The sequence below is a fragment of the Ornithodoros turicata genome, chromosome 1 (assembly GCF_037126465.1).
Source record: "Ornithodoros turicata isolate Travis chromosome 1, ASM3712646v1, whole genome shotgun sequence".
NCBI lineage: Eukaryota > Metazoa > Arthropoda > Arachnida > Ixodida > Argasidae > Ornithodoros > Ornithodoros turicata.
The window spans coordinates 169,965,527-169,981,878 of record NC_088201.1 but is presented as its reverse complement, the minus strand read 5'-3'; the positions used below and the strand labels follow the sequence as shown (position 1 = coordinate 169,981,878).

Here is a 16,352-nt window from a genome sequence, read left to right as displayed (position 1 = left end):
CTTTCGGCGAGTTGGTTTTATGTCAAATGTGGTGCGCTTCATTCGTAAAGCTGGCATGTACATACTACCAACATAAGCATGCCCTTACAAAAATTTATAATGAGTGTCTGATTAAATGTTATTGAGCTTTCACACCACAGTCATTAGAAATTCTGTTGAATTTCACTGATGACTTTCTGATGACTTGCTATTGAAAATTGGCCACCGTGTTTCTGATGAGGCCTCACATCAGCATTTCCAATGAGGCACATCAGCATTTCTGATGAGACCAGGCATCAAAAATTCTGATTACTTATGTCGTGCAGATTTCCTTGCGTGTTTCTGACGTGCTGTAACGTTAGATGCTTACTATGATATTGGCATAAGTGTTCAACAGAGGCAAAATTTGGCGTACACACAATTCAATTTATTTCTCGTGATAGCATAGACGAAAGGCTATTTTTAATCTGGACGACCGTGGTGTCGAACTTTCCACACGTGTAGCCTGAAAAACAGAAAAAAGATGCGTAAGCACTAGACTGCAAAGTCGACATGCGCCGTTTATCGGCGAGATCAAAAACTGACTTAAAACTAGGCAAACTTTGGAGTTACGTTAAACAATAATGATAATATAAGTGACAGTGAATCACACCAAATACAAGATATGGCAAAAACCTCATATAACTAAATACGGACACTGTGGTACTTGGCTCATGCTTCTGGATGTGTCAGTCAGAGAGACACGCTGTGTATGATGGTAGAGATATTTAAAAGCTATGATATGTGAAACTGAGAATGCTAAATACATAATTGCCACCGATAAAATTGCAACAAAAAAATGCGGGGCGACTTCTGGTAGCAGCAGTATGTGTTCTCAGAGCTCTTAGGGGATACGTGGCAAGACTTCTTGAACTCTTTTTTTCCAAAACAAGCTCAAATGAGAGAGTACTAGGAATCGTCTCACCGGAAACGGTAACAAGAATTCACAAAGAAAACAATAGTGGCACAGCCGGAAAACACAAGACAATGCAGTGTGCCATTTTCATTTGGCACATGTTTATAATAAAAAGCCATTAGAGGTACATATAAATATATTGTGGCTGTAACTGAAATAATTAACTAGAATCAAAAGATAATCGAAATAAAAAGTTAGCCAGATACATATTTGAAATACATGAATAATTTTTTCTGGAGGCATAAAAAAGTAACGTTAACTAGCAAATTTCAGAGGTGAGTTCATGAAAATGAAATACTGGTTATTGCTCGTCTCTACTTAACATACCCTTCAATTAAAATTTTCTGGCATGGTTACCGTCTCGTCCAGATCAACTGTGTTTCGTCCGTGCCATCATAACAGACAAAGGGCTCATATTAGTCAGATAAGCATGGTGGGAGATTGTTGAAGCCCGTGTGACGCAGTTATATTTTCTTCCACACTCACTGTTGCGAAGCAAGCTCAAACCCACGTAATTCATTGGATTGGTGGATAAGAAAGTGGAAGAGCGTCCTTTTGTGCTTCACCGTGACCAGCTACGACAAAAATATGCAAACAATATGTAAACAGAAACCAATTATTTACTGTACCAAACGCATCGCTTCAACAGCAGATTTTTCTCTGAAAGGTGTCCACTGAAGGTCCCAAAAGGGGCAGTAGCCATTTGAATGCAGACAGCACCCTGCTTTAGAAGTTATGGTTTTCAGGAGACCCATTTGAATTTTTATTTAAATAATGAGTGCCTCCTACTCATTTACACGAAGCGCAGCATGTAGGTGGTATTGGACAGCTACTCGTAAAAAAGAAAGCTCATAGATTGCTGCACTCATTCGAAAATTATTTAGCCCGGGGATTTAACTGAAGCCACCTGTATACATTTAAAAAAGGCATGCCTGCTGCTGTACAGTAGTGTGAGAGAACACTTGTTATGTAGTGATCCTTACTTGACTGCATTGACACGGACAGGATCTAATGGCTCCTTCACTGGTAGATCTTTCCTCGCATTGGTGCCCTTCCCAAATAAGGACTTGCCCCGAAGCTCATCAGGGGTAAAAACGTTCCGAAGCAAATGCCTGGCGAACTTTGCAGGTGCCCCCCGGCAGTGTGAGTGAAGGCGATCGAGGACTGCCTTGTCAATGACGACACCATCTCCAATATTCACCTGTAGAAATAAGAATCATGCATTCAGTGTCAAGAGCTTCATGCAAGCATTTCTTTTTCACTTGTTCTGTATAGATACACGAACCAGACCCATGGGTGCAATAAGGGGATTTCTCAAGCATCTATAATGTAATGCTACAGGTGTTACAGCGCCTTCTTTAATTTTCATGGCCAATCCGCACTATATATATAGTTTCGACACATGCTAGATCATACATAGGCTACCGTACACAAACTTGATTGCAAATTACGGTTTGCTACAACTACAGGTTTTCCCGTCTATTTTAGTCCAAGTGCATGTCTATTTTAGTCGCCTGCTGCATGTCGCCTGCTAAGGAATGTTTTGTGACTAAGCGGGATGTCTTTCCGTGCTCTTCAAACAGCAGAGAATATTCTACTGCACAGTCACAAGATATTCCTTCGCAGACGACAGGAACACTGGTGTCGTCTGCTATGAGCATCATGCCATTTCGCGTTCTGACTTTGTTTGCTGTAAAATTTATTGGCACCCACAACATGGAGCCTTACGCATGAGCCACCTTTATTGTGTTCTTTCACAACAGTTATTAAGCATAATGTGCACAAGACCACTGTATACCACTGTATTGAATTAACAGGTAGCAGTCCCATTAGTAACTATGAGTCACTTGTCAGAAATATAGAAAAAAAATACCGTTTCTGCCCCCACTTCTTGTGACCTTTCGAGTCTTGCAGTTATTTTCTCTTGACCAGTCTCTTGACCATTACGGATGAATCTGGGAAGAAACGAAAAAGTAAATCATAATGCAGTGGTATAGCGCTGGACAAAAATTTACGGAACGCACGAGCGGCGTATGCTCTCTGGGCGGAGACACCCCAAAGAACACATGTGGTCCTCAGGACGTCCCCACAGTGTCATCGTATCATCGTCCTTCGAGGTTATCCTCAGGACATCCTAAGGATAACACTCTCGGACTGTCCGTGAAGAATCATTCAGGTACGTCCTGTGCCCGTCTCTGTGGGTAGCTAGCGGGACGAGATATCTTACTTTGTTTAGTTTACCTGTTCAGACTTTCTAAACACATTTGTTTTGTTTTTGGGCCGATCCTGGGACCTGATTGACATTTTTCTGAAATAAATGGTGGTCCAGGGTAAAATTTTCTGCATCTAAAAAGGATGACTGTCTATGATAAATGGAGCGCATTACTCTGGAATGGAGAGAAACGCGCGATTCTGTCGCACTGCTTTTGACTTTCAAAGCTCCTACCTGAACGTCTCAAACCAAAAGGAGTAAGAAACAGACTTTGCATTGATGTGGATCTAATACTTCAATCAATTCCTCACTTTGAGTATTCTTTCTTTGTGTAATCGAAAGAAACATGGATAGCTCACCCTTCGTTTTGTGTCACAGGCGAGCAGGACTCTCGAACGTACGCGTTACCAGCAATAAACAGTGTCTGTTTTAGCTTCGGAAGAGAATTCTAGTATCTTTCGGAGTGGGCTTTTCGGACTTCGTGCCCCTGAAAAGATTTTTTTTGTCTTTTATATTTCTCTCTGCTTTCACTTTAAACCGCTGCGCTCGTTGTCCGTTATGAATTGTGCTAGAAACAAACAGTGAGATTGTATCGCGGAAGTTAATCAAGATGTATGGAAAAAGAGAAGGACTGCGTCTGGTTTCGTATAAATTATACGCAGAAAAATGAGGTACAGGTGGTTGCAGGTGAAGTCATCCTCACAAGGTCCTGCGAGTGTTCCAGGTTGACACCCTGAGGATGTGCAGGTGATATGACCGGGAGTCCCACTTTAACACGGAGGTAACACTGGAAGGACCAGTTGATAACTTCCTGAGGATGCCATCGTCGTCCGGGGTTGACATCCTGGGGATGGTCGCAGGACGTCTCTGTGTTGTTGGGGACCCTACTGAAACCAAAACTGAACTGAAAATGCTTGGACCAAATTTAAGAATAACCATTACCGGAACGTAACCGCAATTTACCATCAGCAGTTAACTGAAACCGTAACCTGAATCAAAGAATGTGATTTCGGTTACCAGTTGATACGAATCAGTTCAAGCGTGAACATGAACAACTTTGGAAGCAATATTGCTATTGCGATACAACTCTGGTTAGTGGCATATATATGCGCTTCTGTCAAAGTAGATCTCTTCGTTATTTGCTATTCATTCAGCAGTTATGACATCATGTCATGTTATCTGCTTGGACACATAATCGAATGACACATGCGGACATGTTTCATATGCTACAAGCTGTAAACTTAGGATGCGAAGCATAGCACGTTCTCCGTTTCCACATCTGTTTTGCTTAACCGCTGAATGCAGTTTTCCCGTTTTTTTTTTTTTTTGCCTTATAGCTTGTTACAGCCCAGATCATACAAATGTGCATAAGATAAAAGACTGTAACAAACTATTTCATGGAGAAAGTCAAAAATGGTCAAAGTGTGTGGAAGAAAGAGTTTATTCTTTCTAAGTCATGGCAGATATGGCGGCGAAGCGTAACAGATAAGCATGCATGTTCCTTGGTACCCTTTTGCACTTTGTAACTCATTTTGAGATGTCCACGTAGCCTGTAGATACATCCCATAGAAAAACAAAAGGACAAACACTGGTTCGACTGTTTAGTTCCTGCTAACTGCAAATATTAAAACAGCGAATTTTGGAGCCGTAACCACCTTCACAACTGTGACACTGTACCGTAACCAAAATTCATTTTGGATGCAGCCCTCAATTTCAAACTGCAATAACCAAGTCTAACATTCCCATCTAAAGTTGAGCACACACAATTAACCGTATCAGTGGTGTACCAGAATTTCGTTTTGAGGGAATGTGTTGGGCTCTGCAAAGGGGGCATTTTCATGCTTGTGACGAAATCTTGTGCGATCAAATTTTTAGGGAAGTCTCCTCAAGATTTTCTGTTTTTTTTTTTTAGTGGGGATGTAGGGGGCTCTGAATAAATCACTCAATCGTATATGCAGCCCAGTACTCTGTTTCCGTGTTCAGCCTAGGAAGGCTAAGAAAATATCTCTGGTGTGGGTTGCACAACAACAGACGAAATACGTAGGGCTGGTTTGAAAGATAAAGAACTGAGTCACTAGTGGCGACCACGTGCACAGATATAGAAGAACTGCACCCCTACGTCATCGATTACGTTTTGCCCCCGCGTAAAACATGCAGGTGTGCATTATCAGCTGACGTGATTTTGCCGCTTCTTGCCAACTACAGCACGATATAACCTCGAACCAGTCTTTTCGGGACGTCACATATTTGTAAACAGTCTATAAAGAAAGAGGGCCTGTTTCAATAAAATTACCTTGCCACACGGAATGATGCCGCTCCCTCCTCCCCCACCTGCAGCTCGAGCTCCTGGACTGCAGCTCGAGTAGTGTTTTTCGTAGCCTTTTAACCATTGTTGCTGCATCTGCAAACAAAACGTAAAAGCATATACCACCAGCCCCTAGAGACATGGGAGAAACAACAAAAACAAAGCACACCAGGTGTGCTTTCAGTTGCGTTCAGGTGTGTGCTTCAACCCAGCAATTTCCTTCTGCAGTTCTTGAATAGTATTCTCTTTCTCCGCACAACTCGTACATGTCCTTTGCTGAAAGAATCAAAGCAAGGTTACAAACAGATAAAGAAAACACGACAAAAACAAGGCGCATGCAACATTTTCACAGCACGTTGCACCCCATGTAAAGCCCGATACTGCAATATAAGCAAGCATTTAAACAAGCACTTTTTACAAGTACGTAATAAAGGCCATCTACAGTTCAGTAAATGGAGAGCGCGTGTATATACTTCTTTGAATAATGCGAATGGGTGTCCTTACCTGACGCACGACTGCTGTGCTGTCACAACTCCGATGTGCGGCTTTTTCGGCTAGTCGAGATCGCTTTTTCTCGAGGACGGACTGTTTACCTGCGCGAAGTATTTGTTTCGAAATATGCAGCCCAGAAAGCAAAAAAAGTCAAAATTCCTAGGTTTTATGCTGTCACGAACACTTACCAAAGTACAGTAGCTCTGCCGGTTCTGGTTCTTCCCCCTCTTGCCAGTAAACGTCAACCACGCTGCCTCTGACTTCCTCTATAGCACCACTCTCAGTCAGCAGCTGCAGTCCTAGTTTTGCATATACCAGGGCTCCCACTGGGTACACGTCCCATTTATCCTTTGTGACCCACTTTACTAAAATGTATGACATGGCAGCAACTTACTGGGACGGAAAAGCCAGCTGCGAACACACCTCCACGCCGTAAACACAACTGATACAGATGGCTGCCATATGGGGATGCCGCACTTGATGCCAGCTGCTAAGGTTGAAGCCCACAGGCTTATGAGAACATAGCGAAAATGCCTAGTCAGTGCATTGTCAGTTCTGTTCCTACTGCTCCGATTCAACATTTGTCATAAAACATACTATTAATATTTTCTGTAACGTCAGGGATCACAGTTTGTTGATATTACGTTACCGGAAGTCATGTTACCAACATACGACCGGAGCTTTTACGCAAATAAGCAGCTCGTCTGAATTGTTTGTTTAATGGCGTTCGTTTTCTTCTAGCTTCGCTAATTTCTCAGCTAATCAAACATAACCAACGTGTCTGGCAACGGCCGGTAACGGTAATATATATCGCATCGTGATTTTGCCAGGAAAGTAGAAAAGCTCTGACAGTACTGGCCGCCGTAGTTAATATTTGGCCAGAATGGTTCCTAAAAGGCGGTACGGCACGTATCTTTGGAATCCGTGAAAGGAAATACGGATGTAGTTCCGTAGCCGGGCTTATGGCTTTTTTAAACAAACGGAAGTAGACATCAAATAACGGATGATTTTACTAGAAAGATGAGAAAATTACGGATGAAATGAAACAAAAAGCAACGTCGTATAACGTACTAATCATACAAAAATTAAATTTTATCGCTCGTTTCTTCGAGACAATCCGCCATCTTGGATGAGGACTTTCTGACCTAACCCGAGGCACAGTCTCGACGCCCGCACCGCCTAGCGTGCCCCCCCAATCTGTAGAACCTAACTTAACCCAACCTCACTAAAGTGAGGTGATTTAGCCCCTTACCTTTCGCAAGATGACAAGTTTCGAATCCGTTAGGCTTAGCACTCCCGTGTTTCTCCAGCGCTAAAAGTGCGTCAGATGGGGTTGTTCAAATGCATATAAAATAACTTCTAGACCACAAAATCTTGTAATTCTTGTTTTTTTTTATATTCGCTATATGGTCTTCTCTCACTTCAGTGCATTATTTATCTTCTGAACACTCCGGCTAATTAGAAAAAGGCATAAGCCCGTCTACGGAACTACACCCGGAAATACCTGTTCGTTCAAGACATCGTATAAAACGGCGGTGTACGGTAAACGCCTCCCTTATTGATGATGCCAGTGATTCAAGCGATTCAAGTGCAGTTGAAGATACAACAGAAAGTATTCAGCGTCAGTCGCAATTTTTGTAGAATGAAGATAACACAACAAGTGAAAACGACGCAGGGAAACATGTTGAGAGTGCAGACGCCACAGGAGACCAAGGAAGTGTCTGCACTGGATGGAGACGACGACGAAGTCCATACGGCTTGCTTCAAGTACGATGATCAGCGATATGTCGTCCGACAGCGATGACGACGAGTTAGGCACAGAAAACACCACGCCCCGCAGAAGCACAGAACTGGTGAGAAGGTTTTCACAGTTTAAGAAGCGCAGTTTAATTGCTAATAATGGCAAACCATGTATACATAGCAGCCGGCTGGCCGTAGTGTGAGGGCTATACATGATTTGGGATGTGTACATGGCATAAACACCAAAAATCTAGCCTGGATCTCATGTCTTTCATATTTTTGATTTTAGGATGAACCACTCTTCTCAGGCTCAAAGCTCTCCATATCTGAAAGCTTGCTGATGGTCATGGCCCACAGTCTACGTTACGACGCCTCCAAGGAAGCGAGTGACAGCCTCCTGCAGTTGCTTGATGCTCACTTGCCAGAGGGCACTGTCTATCCAGAGCACGAAGCATTTGTTTTTTCGACAGTTTGCTGGCAATAAAAGTCAGCACATTAAACACTTGTACTGCAGTGCTTGCCGCTCGTATCTCTATGAACTGGGTGACTGCACAGAAGTGTTGTGTGACCACTGCAAGATGAGGCACAAAGTTCCAGATTTGCTGAAAGGGTCATCATTTTTTTATTCGCTTGACATTGAAAGTCAAGTACGAAGCCTCCTTGAAGAAAACGTTCTCACTCTGGGCAAGCGGTCTGTTGCTTTTGACGTCACAGACATGAGGGAAAGCATGGGGTACCACAAATTACCTCTTGGTGCAGCAGATGTGACACTGACTTTCAACACAGACGGTGTGCCGCTTTTTGAGAGCTCAAGATTTGGTATATGGCCCTTGCTAGTGCAAGTAAATGAGCTACCCTATAAGCTGCGTGTTCGGCGGCTTCTACTAGCAGGATTGTGGTTTGGGGCTGGCAAGCCTGCTATGAACACCTTTTTATTGCCCTTTGTACAGACCATGAACGGCCTCTGGTCTGCAGGAGTAACATGGACGGACGAAAATGGCTGTGAAAAAATCACGAAAGTGTTTCCCGGTCTATGCACGGTGGACAGTGTGGCTAGATGCGAACTAATGAACATGACACAGTTCAATGGTGCCCATGGATGCGCCTGGTGCGAAGAACGTGGCGTTGTTGTTAAAAAAGGCAATGGCCACACCCGAGCCTACCCTGCAGCTGCAGCAACCTCAAAACCTAGGTCACACGACAGCTTCATTAAGCATGCTATGAAAGCCAGAACGAACCAGACACCGAGCTGTGGTGTGAAAGGAAGCAGTGTTCTAATGCTGCTCACATATTTTACTTTTGGTTCTGGTTTTGTAGTAGACTACATGCATGCAGTTTGCTCTGGGTTTGTAAGGGTCACTACATACTTGTGGCTCAATTCAAAGCGGTGCCGCAACTTCTACCTTCGTCGGAGCATTGAGGCTGCAGACAGCCTTCTATTGAGCCTGTCCTCAATATGGGAGTCATCGAGGTTACCCAGATCTCTTAAGGATGTAAAGCTCTGCAAGTTCACAGAGTGGAGAAACTGGCTCCTGTTTTTCTCCCCAGTCGTGCTGAAGGACATCATACCTCAAAGGCACTACAAGCACTGGTTGGGCTTCGTTCAGATGATGCACTACCTGCTGGCTGAATCTGTAAACATGGAGCATCTAAACAAGGCGAAGCAAGACATGATACGTTTTGTTCGTGACTACGAGGATCTGTATGGAATGCGGAACATGTCATATAACACACCTCTCCTGCTTCACATGGTGGACTGTGTGAAGCTTTGGGGCCCACTTTGGGGGTACTCGTTGTACCCGTTTGAAGCAACAAACGGGCTCTTGGTTCGGCTTGTAAAAGACACAAGATATCCTCACTTTCAAACATTGAAAAGTATGTCATCTTGAAAGCTTTACCAAGGCTATGTCAATCTGCATCACTGGTAAAAGGGGACACACAGGCCAGCAGCATGTTGAGAGCCCTGATAAAAGGCTACCGGCTCAAGACAAGATGCTCAACACATGGCGGTGTTCTCTGCTTTGGGAAGAAAGAATCAAAACGCGATGGTGACTACTTCCGAAAGATGTGTGGTGGGTGTTTCAAGTACTGTGTTGCCGTACTGGACAAATCAAGGCGAAAAAATTCCTATGTGTCAGCAAGTGGGATGTTCGGACGTATCAAGGCTATTATTGCAGCATGTCCAAGTCAACACGAAAAATGCAGTTGCAGAAAGCATGTTTCTGTCATTGTTGATGTGTTACAACCACGGCAGAGCATTATGGGCAACACAAGTATGGGCGATGGTTGCGAATTTGTGAAGGTAGTAGAAACAGGTGATGTGGCCAAGGTTTCAGCCACGCCTGTAAAAAAGTGTATATGCATGCAGGTCGGCTGTGATATTTACCTCTGTACAGTGCACGAAAAGCTAGTCCTTGAATCTGTATGAAACCACTGTTGCAGTCCTATTTTTGCAGGGCACAAATTGGCGCAGTCTTTTTTCTCTCCTTTTGGATTCTTTCTCATGTCACCTAGAACACACTAGTGTTGCTGTGTTAAGTGTAGTTGTCATACAGCTAATCGGAATGCACAGCATACAATCGCTTTGTTATCAGGCCCTGCACAGAGCTTTAGCATTATAGTACCATTTTGTGAGCCACAGGCACTATCACCAACACAACAAAGACACTGACAAGAGACACAGACTGTCTGTATTTGCATTACGTTGCTAGTAATATCTGCCACAAATCACAAACACGCTCTGCGCCTTCTCGCCCTTTATGAGTGTACGTTTCTATATTTTAATATTTGTGCACTTTCCAAAAGCTTGCGTAACTGCAAATTGTGTCACTCTATATTGTCCGTCATTGCCTTCAATCTGCTATTGTGCCCTGAGATAGCAAATCCTGGCCACTGACATTCCTTGACCACTGAATGTTCCTATCAGAACTTGATAGATTGCCACAGTGCACATCGTTGTTGCATGTGTTGTTGTACATTATTTCATCGTGCATCCGACATACCTTTTCTCAATTTCCTGTTTGTACATATCTGCTTTTATTTCTGATTAACATTGATGTGCTGGATTTCTAACTTTCATTTGTGCCTTATTGTTTGCATGGTATTATTACATTTGCTATCATTGTTCATATTGTAACATATATTAAAAGACCTTTCACATTTTCATGTTATGTATATATGGGTATAGGACGACCCTTAGGTGAATGTTCTGATTTCACACACACACACACAAAAAACGCTGCAGCCACAAACAGATAAAAGTCACGTACAAGACAGGACGAACTGCAACCGACTTCCCCAACTTAGGACTCTCAGTCACGATACTGCGTCACACATTCCACATTTGCACGAGTACCCTAGTGCCTCCTATTTCACAATTCATCTTCTAAGACTGGTATGAAATCACAACTTCGAGGTTAAACTGCTTGGTACGGTACACCTTCCAACAAATACACCTGCAAATTGCCTAAAAATAGCCGCTTACTTACGGGATGCTCTTTGTGTCATAATCACTGCAGTTTCCGCTGGTACTGCATCATTCTCATCAACCTGCACTTTTATGAACTGAAACTGGAGCACGGGACACGGACAAAGGAACACACAAGACAACGCTTGCTCCACGGGCCAACTCTACCCATTTTGGCTGCACTGTGATGTCTTTGATACCTTTTGCTTGCAAGTGCATCAGTACAATTATTCCCAAAAACTGCACTAAAGACTGAATGCGAATAAAATAATAAGTGAACAAAAATAGAAAGAATAAAAGTCTCGGAAGTGCACCTACACTTTAACAGTTCACTTGGAACTCAATGGAGAGTCTTTTGACGCATCTCATTAGAAGCACAATAAACAAAAGTCATTAGAAATTGTAATGACTTTCAAATGATAAAACTCATTACGTTCAGAGTTTCAATAGAGTTTCTAACGACTCAGTACATACACAATAGGTTCTCAACAGAAACTCGTTTGGCATTTTTGTAAGGGATTATCTTTAACCATCTACGCGGATGACCTAGCCCTCTGGTGCTTTGGCGGTGGAATGGGGTTAATGAAAAAGAAGATTGAAGCAGCGCTAAAAGCATCTACCAGCTTTCTCGAGACCGTGGGGCTAACAATCTCTGCGAGAAAATCCTGCTGTATGATCTTCAATAGAGGCCGGCGAAGAGCAGCCAGTGTTGAAATAGACGACACCACCATCCCGTCAGTCAGGAAGCATAAGTTCCTCGGAGTGACAATGGACGACAAACTGAGTTGGACTCCACAGGCTAACGTCATAAAGTAGTCAACTGCAACTCTACAGCGAGCCTTGAAACGTCTTCAGGGCACGAACTGGGGCTCCTCGCCGAGGGCACTCCTCGCACTTCACAGAGCCTTGGTATCGCGGATGCTCTACTCGCTGCGATACGCCTTCCCACCGCCGTCAAAGCAGTTACAACTGGAGGCGGCCCACAGAACGGGACTAAGAACAGCTCTTGGACTATCACAACTAGCTCCAAGCGGACTTGCATACGGAGAGGCCGGTTCTATGCCCCTTCGGTTAACTGCCACGGAACGGCTCCTCAGGCAGTTCGATAGGCTGCGGAAAACCGAAATTGAAAGAGAAATCGTCAGCAGGATCCACCCCCAGAAAAAATCCCGTGTCAAGATAATGGACACAGGGACTTACGAGCTCCTAGCGGTGCCAAGACCCTGCCATCAACCCACGCCAGCTCCTTTCCACATAGACGGTACAAAAATCACCTGCACACTCCGAGGACTGAGACAGAAACTCAACATCTCGGATCATGAAGTCAAACAGATTGCGTCAGATGCCATATACGCCAAACACGGCGGCGCTCTGCACATCTACACAGGTGGGTCAATCAACCCAGAGACTGGAAGCAGCACTGCGGCTTTCTGGATTTTGTCCTCTAATCATTGGTGGAGTGGCGGACTGGACAAGACACCGTCATCCACCCAGGCAGAACTCGTGGCCATATACAAGGCCTTCAATCACTTGGTCACCCAACCAGCAAAAGAAACAGCCATTTTCACTGATTCCAGGTGCGCACTTCAACACATTGAAAGGCAACAACCCGAGGAACCTCTCACGGAGCAGGTCCAGTCCACACTAAAGGACCTCCACAACAGGGTTTTTCAGATTTCCTTGCAGTGGATCCCGTCACACATTGGAATAGACGGAAACCAAAAAGCAGATGCCTTCGCCAAAAAAGCTCACAGCTTAGCCCCTGAAGCGGTAAATCCACCACAGCAGAGTCCAACAGATCACGCCTTGCAAGCTACATCAACGAGATACTGCTTGCCGCCTTCCCTGAAACACAATCGATTGATCAGGCGCTCACAGCAAAGCCCCCCCCCCCCCTCCCGTTCCGACACTTGCTTCGAAGAGGGCAATTTGAACCATGTATTTCTACATTGCCCGGACCACCAGGCGCCGAGGGATGACCTCCTCAAGAAGTACAAGGAGCTGATCATGCCATACGCCTCGCTCAACGACCTACTATACCCAGGAGGGTCAATCCAAACCCGAAGATCTGCCAGGGATGCCCTGCTACTCTTCGCCTTCACCATTGGCCTACACTAGCGCCACGTTACTGTTGGTGTAGGTGAATGATGAGACCATCAATCTAAACTTTTTTCTTCTCTCTCTTTCTGTCCTTTTCCCCCACTTTCCCGCCCATTTCCCGTAGGAGTGAACTTTGCCGCCATTCTCGAGCAGGCAGACCTCACTCCATTTCTCTATGACGTCACTCCCCCCACCGTTTCCTCGAGTCCCGGCTACAGCACAAGCTAGAATGGCACGTACCAAGCACACGGCTCGGAAGAGTACCGCTTAAACCAGTGGGAACTCGCGGCTGTTTTTGCTGTGCGCGTGTGCATCGAGTTATTTTACCGTGTGCTCCTCTTCGAGGGAGTCTCGATAAGGAACCATTAAGGGATAGCAGTTGCTAGTAATAAACAAGTAGTGTAGAGTTATTCAGCCTTAAGGTTAATTTCTTTCCAAATGAGTGTAACTTTGAGGCGCTCTTTAGCGGCACTATCCGCTAACTTTGAGCCTTTAGTGGTGTGCTCTCCTGTGCGCCTTAAGTTCCCGTATATAATTAACATCCTGAGCAAGTCAGCCTGAAGATGTAACCGTGTTCTACTTGCTTGTGCCAAGTGAGCCCTTTGTCTAGGTGGATTCCTAGGAATTTGTGGTGCGACACTACTTGCAGTGGCTGGTTATCCACGTGGTTGGGGTAGTGGTCGAATGGCCGTTTGGTGAAAGGAAGAAAGACTGTCTTGGAGGGAGACACTTTCAGTCCATAGTCGCCCAGGTACGTTGCCACTACGTCCATGGCTGACTGTAGACGCATCGTTAACAGCCTGCGGTCAGTGTGAGAAGTCCACAGGCACAGATCATCTGCGTACAGGGATAGTTTTTCCGGGCAGCACCGAAGGGAGGCACATCATTGTAACGTTGAAAACGGTGCGACTCAGTATCCCTCCTTGGTCGCTTTGTCCGTCCGAGGTGTCGACGTAGATGTATCGGTCCGTCAGGTAGCTGTAGATGAAGTGGAGCAGCTTACCACTAGTCACGATACGTTTCAGCGCCGTCAGGATTTTCGAGTGATGTACGTTGTCAAACGCACCGCTAACGTCCAGGAATATGGCCGCAGATATTAGGCCCGCTTCGTTGTTGTGTTCCACGCTGCTGACGAGGTCTGCCACAGGGTCGATGGTGCTTCTGTTGTTCCTGAAGCCCGCCATGCATTCTGGGTAGAGGCCGTTGCGTTCCAGGTACCACCTGTAGCCTGTTGTGTACAATCTTCTCGAGCAGCTTCCCTATGCAGCTGCTGAGCGCTATGGGACGGAAGGAATCGAGGGTTGTGGGTTGTTTTCCGGGTTTCCGGAGAGGCTTTATCCTAGATATCTTCCATGACTGTGGTATTTCTCCTGTGTTCCAGATTTCGTTGAAGAGATGAAGGAGCCGGGACAGCGCCTTGCTGCCAAGGTTCTTCATTGTTTGGTACGTCATGCCGTCCGGACCAGGCGCTGAGTGTGGTGGGTAGAAATCCAGAACTTGTTGGAGCTCCAGCATGGTGAATTCTTCGTCAAGGGGATTCCCGGGTCGGCATTTCACGGTGATGGAGGCTGCTGGTGCAGGTGACAGCTTCTTTGCTGCTGAGTGCTGTTCCAGGCTGTTGCAGAAGGATTGCCCATTTTTTTGCCCACCTTTTCGAAGAGGCGTTGGATTTGTCTTTGTATCCGCCTGGCTTCCCGAATGTCGGCTGGTAATTTGGTTCTTCTTGCTTTTCTTTCAGCGCGCCATCGCACAGCACGGAGGCGCTCGTAGTGACCGTTTACGTGCGGCACATTGACGGGAACAGTGAACACATCTGTGGCCGCCATCATTCCTTCCTGGATGGCTGTCGTAAGGTCGTTGACGTCTGTGTTGGCTAGGTCGATATCCTCCAGCTATTTGGTGAGCCGTCCCCAGTTTGTCTTGTGCAATTTGTGTTTGCCTCTTTTGTCTTGTTGGTCACACAAAGTCAACAGCACAGGCACATGGTCACTTCCGTGAGTTTCTATGTCTGTCACACAGGTAAAGACACTGATGAGGTTACGGGATAAAAGGGCTAGGTCCAGTATCGTCCCTGATCGCGGATGTGTCGGTTGTCCATCGTTAGCAACAAATAGATCCAGTTCGCCGATCAGGGTTTCGATGTCGGCACCCCTCTTATCCGTGGTTGCGGAGCCCCACATCGCGTTGTGCGCGATAAAGTCACCAATCACAATGTAGGGGCCAAGTAGTCTCTTTTGTTCACCAGTTAAAGGTCGCAAATCGCTGGCTGTGCAAGGTTGCAGATACACACTCACTATGGTGATGTCCAGGCTGTGTATCCTTACTCTAGCGGCACAGGTTTCCCATGTATCGGTGCTGTGTGGGACTGAAGAGTTGATTTGTAGCGCGGCTCGGCTGGGTCCTGTCGGCTTTGTTGACTCGTACGTGAGGTAACCAGGTAGGGTGAAGTTTTCTGGATGTCTTCCTTCACTGAGGCTGATCACAGGGAACTGATGGCGAGACACAAATTCACTGTAGTCCGGGATCTTGTTTCTCAGTCAACGGCAATTCCAGTGGAAGACCGTCGTGAGTCCGTATCGTCGTATCAGGTTACAGGCCATGATGTAGTTGGGCGAGAGCACCGGTTAGTTGTCTTTCTTGGGCCAGCATCGCACGAACTTCAGGAATGTCCCATGTGCCAGGTATAGCGGCGATGAGGGCCTTCAGTGTAGTAAACAGGAGGGGCACCGTCGGTACCACGAACATGGCAGAGCTACAGACGCAGGCGGGGGTTGCTTGAATGCTTAGCGGCTTCTTTGCTTGCGTGTTGACTGATTTCTTTGTGGGACTGCTTGTAGCTGGGTGATGGCGGCTGGGGCTTCTGGGGGGGGGGGGGACATCCCAGGCACTTTTTGGTGGTAGTGCTGAGGCTGCCTGTGCGGTGTTCCGTTGGTCCCTTTTTCCTTCACGGCGTTGCGTTGGTTTCCGCTGAGGTAGAGCAGGAAAGTCCGTTCTTGTGAGATCCGGGGCTTTTTCGGCAGGTTGAGACGACTTTTTTGGCTTTTGCACCATGTTCCGTCACTCGGTAGTTGTTGAAACCGAGTGTGACACTGTTGGGCATGGG

The 16,352-nt window shown here is 45.7% G+C and overlaps 1 protein-coding gene across 1 annotated transcript; it reads right to left on the bottom strand.

Moving 5' to 3' along the window:
* Positions 1–391: 391 nt before the first annotated feature.
* On the bottom strand, positions 392–6,377 carry LOC135372833 (uncharacterized). The gene is made up of 8 exons (XM_064606294.1): positions 6,338–6,377; positions 6,132–6,269; positions 5,956–6,044; positions 5,440–5,727; positions 3,506–4,030; positions 2,808–2,889; positions 1,918–2,135; positions 392–484 (listed from the first exon to the last, which is right to left on the bottom strand). Coding segments are annotated over exons 1-4 (324 nt in total). The 5' UTR covers positions 6,339–6,377; the 3' UTR covers positions 392–484; positions 1,918–2,135; positions 2,808–2,889; positions 3,506–4,030; positions 5,440–5,631.
* Between the last annotated feature and the right edge of the window lie 9,975 nt (positions 6,378–16,352).

Coding starts and splice junctions, on each gene's coding strand:
- LOC135372833 (XM_064606294.1), bottom strand. Junction 6,045..6,131: donor GGCAGAGCTACTGTACTTTG/GTAAGTGTTCGT, acceptor TACTTCGCGCAG/GTAAACAGTCCGTCCTCGAG. Junction 5,728..5,955: donor GCACAGCAGTCGTGCGTCAG/GTAAGGACACCC, acceptor TGATTCTTTCAG/CAAAGGACATGTACGAGTTG.